Source organism: Thamnophis sirtalis, unplaced genomic scaffold, assembly GCF_051295495.1.
Source record: "Thamnophis sirtalis isolate CommonGarterSnake01/CBP01778 unplaced genomic scaffold, rThaSir2_p1.2 scaffold_4, whole genome shotgun sequence".
Taxonomy (NCBI): Eukaryota; Metazoa; Chordata; class Lepidosauria; order Squamata; family Natricidae; genus Thamnophis; species Thamnophis sirtalis.
Genome location: NW_028261384.1, coordinates 29,040,314 through 29,049,657, shown reverse-complemented (window position 1 = coordinate 29,049,657; position 9,344 = coordinate 29,040,314). Strand labels below are relative to the sequence as shown.

General features: G+C 47.5%; 1 protein-coding gene across 1 annotated transcript; it reads left to right on the top strand.

Moving 5' to 3' along the window:
* Positions 1 to 6,015: 6,015 nt before the first annotated feature.
* SKIDA1 (SKI/DACH domain containing 1) lies at positions 6,016 to 9,064 on the top strand. Its single transcript, XM_087711833.1, has one exon. The coding sequence runs from the start codon at positions 6,264 to 6,266 to the stop codon at positions 8,898 to 8,900; it is 2,637 nt and encodes an 878-aa protein (XP_087567959.1). The 5' UTR covers positions 6,016 to 6,263; the 3' UTR covers positions 8,901 to 9,064.
* Positions 9,065 to 9,344: the final 280 nt, after the last annotated feature.

Below are 9,344 nucleotides of genomic sequence, written 5' to 3'. Positions count from 1 at the left end.
GATTATGGGTCAGTAGGCAACATGGCACAAGGTTTGTGTCCCAAAAACTCTTTTTTAAGTTTAAAAACAAAGATGAGCCAAATTTCTAGGGAGAAAGAAATAATTAAAAATGGAAAAGGTCCTCTCTTTCTAGAACCTGTTAGGTAGAAAAGATATTCTATGGGAGAAGATAAAGCTTGGGAAATGCTGAAGGGAAAAGCAGCCTTTAGTACCATGATAAATGTGGCTTTGTTTACAAAGGAATAATCTAAGAGCCTTATGTTATGTTACAAAAACATTATTATAGCTTTTAGACTTTTTTTTTAAGTTTTAGTTGTAATGTGTTAAAAAGTACCTATGTTTGCTATGTTGTTTTTAATCAATTTGAGGCTTTTAATTTATAGTCACATAGACTTTTAATTATTGTCTCATCCTTCACATGCCATCACTCTAACTACTTTGGATATATTATTAAGGATGATAAGTACAGCATATGTACTTACTGTGAATTCCTATTTTGAATTTTTAAATGTTTTGTTATTTCTTCTGGTATACACCGCACAAACATACTGGCTCCGATATATACACACAAACACAAAGTGGTATTCAGGATAGCTTTGGAAGACTAAGCTACACCAAGCAGAAAGACATAATAATACAGAATAAATAAACAAACAATAGGATTGCATGAAGGACGGCATTGTAGTGTGAAAATATATCAGGATAGAGTGAATTTAAGGACTTAGTGAAACAGAAGTTTAAAGTCCTGTTGCATTTCACAAGTAAATCTTTAAAAGGCTATAAATGGTTCTGGGTAATTCTTCCAGAAAGAAGAGGTCAGCTTGGATTGTCCTGCTGTTTTAACATCAACCTGATAATTCTGTGAAAATATATCAAAGTGCAATCTGAAGGCGCAGTTTCAAATAGAAACACACCCAGTCCTTCAAATTCACACAACAATCCAATATATTTTTATATCAAAACAAGAATTATTGGAGTGCTCATAGGGACATATTTATACCATTAGGAGAATAATACTATTTTTCTCTGTTATTTTCTAATTAGCTTTATCATCTTCCAAGAGTGCTTCAAAATGACATATGAATTAAGGTTAAAAATAACCCCATTAAATCTACTGCATGAGTAAGAAGCATATTTGACTGATCACCTGTCTACTATATATGTAAGCTAGTCTGGAACTTGTACATCACAGAGTTCTTCCCATTTCACAATTCAGGTAAACTGACCTGCAAAGCCTACAATAATTCACCTCTGCCATTTTGTGTTTGTTTTTTCATTCATTTGTAACAGAAAACCCTTTCATGGGAATTGAGAGGATGGTCCTTGGTTCTCTCGAATAAGATTTTCAAAAGAGCTGAAAATGCCAGTGCCCCTCTACAGTAGCCCAGTTTGCAAAAATGCTTAAAAGTTAGGAGCTTTTCTACTCCTGCATAGATCCCCAGTGTAAGCCTGTTATTCCACAAAGAAACGGGAGGCCCAGTTCCACGCCTTTAGCACCTTAAGTACTTTCCCAGCAGCGCCCATAATTCAGTGGAGTTAAAGTGAACCTTGTTACTAGCCCAGCTTTTGAGAAGATTTCACCAGGATTTAGGCAAAGAACTACAGGGCATTGAGGAATAAATTCCAGTATGCTGGTCTTCCCGGGGACTTCTGTGATAGGAAGGTGAAGAACCTGACAAGGTTCCTAGGCTTGGAAGTCAGTCACAGTCGGCTAGAAGGCAGATCCTGTAGGAGGGAGCCTGCTTAAGGCTGGAACCTGAGACAGCCAGAATTGGAGCATGTTGCTTTAGCTGGGCTGAAAGATCGTAACCTAGCAGAGGGGGAGGAGGGAAGGGCCTGCCTTGCTTTTCCTCTTAAGAATGTCTCTCTGGAAATGACCGGAAATAAACACCTTAATTTTTCACTGGCTGGCTCAAATATATGCACAAACATGGACATGGTCTCTTATATTGGGGGGGGGGGGTGTATAGAAGTGGGGTAAAGGAGGTGATTTTTCATGTGAATAATGTGAATTCTAAGTGCGGCTCCCAGATTGCAGCAGGCGATCTATGATCCCTAGGACAGCCCCAGTATTTATTTATTTATTTCTTTTTTGCTCACTTAGGGGTCTCTGAGCTATTGTTTATAAATCCAGCTTGCCTCCAAACATGCTGCCAGAAAGATCCTGTGAGGGCATCTTGTTTTGATGATCACAAGAAAACCAGCAGCTTTCTTCCCCCCCTCACCTCCCCCAAATAAAAATCAAGAAGAGGAAGTTTGAAGAAACAAAAGACCTAAAAAATCTGGGAAGAGAGATTTAAACCCAATCCACTGGTTCAGCTGGGCATCTTCTTCTTAAATCCTGTGACCTGAGTTGTGCATGTGTATTTATTTACTTCTTAATTTGTTTACCTCTCCCTCCCTATCTCTCTGCTTCTCTCTGTTTCTGTATCTGCCTGCCTGCCTGCCTGCCTGCCTCTCTCTCTCTCTTTCTCTCTCTCTCTCTCTCTCTCTCTCCCTCCCTCCCTCCCTCCCCCCCTCTCTCTCTCACACACACACAGTGAGAGTGGGAGTAGAGAGGCTGCTATGACTGTGACTTACATAAAATAAATAAGAATGTACTTTGGAAGAAATTTGGATTCATACCAATTCTTAATAACTGTATGCATGTGCAAGAGGGTATGCTTTTAAGGCCAATGCTTATAGCAAACAAAACCCTTTGAGAATTTAAACCTTTCCTAAGGGTGCAAGTAATCTGGCAAATTTAAATGTGTGTGTTTATGTGTATGTGGTGTGTGTGTGAGAGAGAGGGGGGGGGAGGGAGGTAGAAATGGGGGGGGGAGAATGAGAGATTCCCTGAGTACTTCACAGCTGTAAAGGGAATGTTGGTTTGGCTTGTGTTCAATGGGAACCCAAAGGAATTGATCTGCACCAGGTCAAACCAAGGCTTCAGAACTCAACTTTTAGGGGGAAAACAAATATGCAGCTACCAGAGAGGTGAGAACTTTGAGCCTTGGGCCACTGCTTCTTTCTTTTGTGCCTTCCTCTACAAGAATTCCAGAATCATCAAACTCAAAGCAAAAATGAATAGAGGAAAGAGGAATAAAATGAGCCTTCTGCTATCCTAGAAAAAAAGAAAAGATCTCCCTCCCTCCCTTCTGCTACAATGATTTTTTTACAGTCCAAATAGCTGTTTATCCTCAAAAAATAGGCTTGCAGCTCCAGAATCTGAGGCGCTGCCTCCTTGGTGAGAGGAAGAGGAGTCTGTCTATAAGCAAGATGGGGAGCTCAACTTATGCTGTGCAATATACATCCATTCATTGTTTACCTTTGCCTTTAGATTCTGCTGAAGAGGCTGGGAATTCAGGCAGCTCTTGAGAAACCAAAGGAAAGCAAGCAGTCACCCAGGGGTGCTTAGTTAGGTTTTCAAAGGACCCTCTTAATTTCTGGATGCCTCGCACATGCAAAGAAAGACAAAGTCAGCCTTCTTGGGGAATCATATATTTGGGGAAAGAGAGGTGAAAGGATGTAGTGATGCAAAACGGCCATGAAAATTAATTACAAAAAAAGATGGGGAAAAGCAGTGATGTGTGTATGTGTGTATAGGGTGTGTGTGTATTTATTTATTGCAGTGCCAGTATAATAAGAAGCCCTTTTCCTGTACCTGCAGGTCTATATCAAGGGGGGGGACTGAGGAACAGAATCATGAATTAGAAGAGAGGATTGATTCTCTCCCGCCACCCCCAATGGGTTTTCTGCAAAGGAGGGATGTATTTCATTTTGACTCTGGCCCTGAGCTATGGGAGGCCTGATTTGTGCATCTGACCAAGAAGGGAGCTTAAAATCAATGGATGCCCCCATCCACCACCTTCCAGAAGGTTTGGAGAATTCTGATTGAAGGCCATTGACTGGACCTCCATTGGAAGACCAGCCTTTGGACTGATTTCACACATAGAAGCTGTTCCCTTTGGACTGAATGTATTTTATTATTTGGTTTTTCATGCATTTGATGATTGAAAGAATCCTTAGTTTTGAAAAGGTGAAAGGGCGGTACTGGTGGGCAGTGTGGGGAGACAATCCTGCAAATTTTTCCTGACATTTTCCCGAGACTAAGATATTGAATATTGGGAGGTCACTAACAGGAGCTACAAGAGGAGACATGAAAGGCAATTTCAATCTGTAGTCTACTCTCTGGCAAATGCACAGTCCCACACAGGAGATATGTACCTCACACCGTGAGATTGCAGCGCTGGGACTGGAAGGCAGAATCGAACCTGTAGAAGTGTTCTGCAATGGCAGCTGAGGCTAGAAGCTGTAAACTAGAAGCATCCTTTGGACCCACTACAATATTCTTTCTCCAAATACTCTTGAATCTGTTACCATTTCCCCCCTCTACACACACACACACACACACACTCACAGACACACACACACTCACACACACTCACTCCCGCCAAACAATCAACGCTCGGGCGATCCTGGCACTGACTCGGAAACTCAAAGCCTCTACCTTGAGAAGCCGCGGCGCAAACTGTGGAAAGTGGATACAGTTCTAGCTTATCTCTGCTTTGTTACGGGTCTGACGTGAGCCCACGTCCTGATCTCTCCCCCCTTCCTCTTCCCCCCTCTGTTTCCCCTCCCCCCAATATCACAGGCAGAATTTCATCGAAAAGTGTTACAGTATGACGGAGCTGGAGCTCTAGAGAAGCGCACTGCCCCAAAGAAACCCCAGGAGGGGAGCAACAACTTAGCTCTTGGAGGGGGGGGGACGAAAAGGGGTGTGGGGGGATAGAGAGGAGCGAGAAGGAGGAAAGAAGAGGCACCTCTAGTGAACGTGAGTATGCTCGTTCTCTCAGTCGGAGGGGGTGGGTGGGGAGAAAGGAGAAATCCAAATAACAACAAATACGCCCCAGCTCTTAAAACAAAGGGAAAACTTTAACGCCCGCGGAGGGACCCGCCAGACGAGCAAGTCTCCTTTGACTCGTTAGGCAGAATAGACGCCCCTTTAAAATGATTCTTTAAAATGGTTACTCTGCTGTTCGGACGCACACACACACACCCCTCAGTCATCTTTCCATCCCTAGAACTCTTGCAGTATCTTGGTGGGAAAACCAGCCCCTCTTTAATTATACTAAATGGCTGGATGAAGCTTTCGAATTGGTATTTATTTTGGGAGGTGGGCTTTGTAAAAGAAAAAAAGAGGAGGAAGAGTAAGAGGAGGAGGAAGAGAAAAAGGAGAGGAGGAGGAGGAGGAGAAGGAGGAAGAAAAGAGAAAGGAGGAAAGAGGAAGGAGAAAGGTGTAAAAGGAAGGAGGAAGAGGAGGAGGAAGAGGGGTGAGGAAGAAGGAGGGAGGAAGAGAAGAAAGGAGGAAAAGGAAGAAGAAAATAAGAAGAAAAAGAAAAAAGAACTAACACCGTGTCAGTAATCCAATTCCAACCCGTTCCTTTAATAGCCAAGCGCCGTCGAGCTGCCTTTGGGCTGGTTGAGAACCTCTGGATTGTTTAATAGAAAGATTTATATACTAACAGTATTATTTACTTTGGGAGGGAAGGTGGCAGTCTAAGAGTATGCTAATTAGCCAAAGATTGGGGGGGCACGAAGGGGGTGGAATATCAATTTTTATTGCATCACCTGTCAGGAGTGTCCAATCAGCGCTGGCTTTAGGGGAATTAATTGATGAAGGTGTCTCCGGACGAGCTCACTTCACTCTGTCATTTGATTTGGAGCGAAAGCAGCGGCGGGAAGAACGGCTGCGTGCCTCTTCTGCCTCCTTCAGCAGCCCTCTGGCTTTACATTCCTTTATCCTGGGCTGGACAGGGGGAAGAGCCGCCAGCCCAAGGACACAGGTAGTGAGCCTGCCTCCTCAGCTACGTCGCGAGAAAGGCCGGGGCCACCAAACTGATATATTCCCTCCCACTCCCCAGGACATGATTTTTTTATTTCCACCCTCCAGGGCTCTTTCCACTTCTCCTCCTTTCTGCCTTGCGCCTCTGATTTTTTTAGTCCTCCGAACTTTGATCAGGAATAACACGCTTTGTTCTTTTCCATTCAGTAGGATGCCTTGAGACCAAACCCAGCATCTGGCTAAGGATTTTTTTTAATTGGCTTTTCGTGTGTGGATTTCTTTTTTTCCTTTCTCTATTTCTGCCGCCCCACCCGCCCGACATCGCACCTTTTCTTCTTGCTGCTGATCGCCGTTCCAACTTGTGGGGTGCACGGCGGGCCGTCGCCCATCCATTTTCCGCTTTCCCTACCCAGATGCTAGACTTAATTTAAGGCGCACCATGGAAGATTTGAAGTCGGGTTTCGAAGAGGTGGATGGCGTACGCCTGGGCTACCTGATGATTCGGGGCAAGCAGATGTTCCCCCTCTCGCAGGTCTTCACAGATCTTCTGAAGAACATCCCGCGCACCACGGTGCACAAGCGCATGGATCACCTGAAAGTCCAAAAGCACCAGTGCGACCTGGAGGAACTGCGGAAGCTCAAGTCCATCAACTCCATAGCTTTCCACGCAGCCAAATGCACCCTCATTTCCCGCGAGGACGTAGAGGCGCTTTATACCTCGTGCAAGACCGAGCGCGTCCTGAGAACCAAGCGTCGGGGAGGTGCCAAGCCGGGCCAGGAGACCCTGCGTCCCGACCCCTACGCGGCTTTTTGGAAAGACGGAGGCAAACTTTGCGTGAGCTTGAAAGAAGGGACTACAAGCCAAGCCAGCAGCAGAAAGAAAGCAGCCTGGCGCAAGGCGGCGGCCGCGGCGGCGGCTGCACAAGCAGGAGCTTTTCTACCGGCCTCGGATCTACCTCATTTTTGGAGCAAATCCGCCGGGCGCAGTTTGTCAAGCTTTGCCCCACCGCCTAGCAATGAAGCTGTAAACTATGAAACCGCCCAGCTTGGCCCCGGCTACGTCTCGCTGGCCACAGAACCGGCTTGTTTTCGGAGCCTGCTCTGCTCCAAGCATCCTCATTACTACTACCATTCCTCGGCCGCCATTGCCACTCAGCCTAAGCTCGCGGCGGCGGCGGCGGCGGCAGCAGCAGCAGCGGCGGCGGCGGCGGCGGCGGCAGCGGCAGTCTCTAGAAGCAAACCGCTGGGTCTGGGCTGCAGAACTAAGCGGAAAAAGAGCACCGAGAGGCGTTTCTCTGGCGGGTGCGGGCGGCGTGTGGTGATTCTGCCCCGAGCTTGCAAAGCAGCTCGGAGCGCCGTGGCGGAGAGGCTGCATGGACTGCGTGGTTTTCTGACCCCGCAGCCTGCCCCGGTTTTCCCGGAACCTTACAGCAGCGATTCGGAATCCAGCTCCTATTCGAATCACGCAGACAACGACTCCGACTTCTGCTCCAGCCTGAGCAGCACCAGCAATTCCGGTTCTTCTGAGGAGGAAGAGGAGGAAGGCAGCTGCGCCTCTGATTCCAGTGAGCTCAGCTCTGACGAGGAAGAGCAAGAAGAGGAAGAAGACGAGGAGGAGGAGGAAGAGGAGGAAGAGGAGGAAGAGGAAGAAGAGACCAGCTCGGAATCTGATTCCAGCTCCGGGTCCAGCCACGTCTCGGTCCAGAGTATCCGCTTCAGGCGCACTAGCTTCTGCAAATCGCCCACCCTCCAGACTTCAGCCAGCCTCGTGCCCCATCCGCCTCAGTTTGCTAGCCACGAGGAGCTTCCAGGTCCAGCGCAATTCGTCAAATGCGAAGCGTCGGAAGAACCTGAGGAGTGGAAGATCCCGGCTGGCTGGCTTTCAAAAGCTGAGCCGGGCTTGGACTGCACCACGCATCCTGTCGGCAGTGCGTACTTAGGATTGCTGGAGCAGCCCACGGAAGGGGCCAGTGGCGGTGAGGGAAGATTCCTCTTGACTGGCGAGGACCACTCCACACTCGTGCCTGAGGTAAAGTCTCTTGACCTGCCTGGGGTCCCCTGGTTAGCCTGCGGTGACTCTTCTGCTAGCTTAAAGCCAAACCACATTTTGCCCCAAGCAAGATTTTTCGGAGAGGGCCAGACCTGCCAGCCTGCCCTTGCCTCTCACCCTCATCCTTTCCCCCTTTCTCCAACTGGTGCAGACAGTAGCACTGCTGCCCTAACCCATCTGCCCAAGGAGCTTCCGGGAAATGTCCAGTTCAATGGGAGATCAGCCACTTGCCAGGGGACTGCTGCTGTTGCAAGTCCAGATCTCCAAAGCCATGTCCAGCTCCTCTCTTTTGTGCCCATTGCCCAGATCAAAGTTGAGGACAGCAGTGCTAATGCTGAGTATGGGGCTCTCCCAGTACAGATCCCACTCAAATGGGAAGAGAGTGACCAGGAGACCAAGGTGGAGGCAGACTGCCAGTCATCACCACAGCCTGGTCCCACCCAGCATCCTGGAACTCTTTTGCTGTCAGCCAAGGCAGACCCTACCTGCCTAGAGGACTGTCCTAGCCCTCTCAAGAGCACTCTGTGTCCAGCATCTCTGAGCCGGACCCTTGCTGCATGCACTTTAGGCAATGCTTCTGCTGCCAAACCTGAGGATGGGGATTACAAATTCGGAGCCCGGGTGAGGAAGAACTACCGCACCTTGGTGCTGGGCAAACGAGCCACCACACCGAGCCCAGCACCACTCAAGCCAAATCTGAAATCAGCACGCAACCCCCGGCCACCTCCAGGGAAACTCCCAGAGGCTCAAGAAGGCAGCTTGGATGACTTAGCTGTTCTCAACCGACGCAAGAGGGTGGCTAGCAGTGTCACCTCCACCCTCAAGAGGCCATTCAGTTTCATGGGCAACTTTCCCTGCCCTCCCTCCTTGGTGGTTGGCCCAGATGGAGATCTCACACCAGCCTATACCTTAAGCACCTCCAAGAGTGCCCAACCACCACCCAAGGCCCATCCTATCTGGAAATGGCAGCTGGGTGGGCCACCAATACCTCTTCCACCCAGCCACAAGTTCAGGAAACTGAACTAAAGAAAGAGCTAGGATGGGAATTCTACTTTTATGGTTGATGTGAGGATGGCTTGAGTTTTTGAATTCATCCTAATAATAATAGTTATATCTAATATCATTTTGATTCTCTCCCTTTCCCAACACCTTCTTTTCACCACAGTTCACTACTCTGGTTTTTCTTCTATCGCATCTGCTTGCATTTTGATTTTTTTGAATTCTAGTTTATTCCTCCCAGTCACTGGGGGGAGCGGGGGGGGGGGGGGAAGAAGACAGCAAAAATTGGATTACTTTTTGCCATGAAAACAGATCATGGGGGGAAGGAGGGTAGAAGTGTGCATGAAGGGAGAGAGATCTTACATTCCACAGACTACTTCAAGCAAAAGTCTCAAGTTAATTAAAAACAAACAAACAAACACCTCAGTGGACTCTCTCAAAGCTGGAACACTTTAATGTCTCAGATTGCTC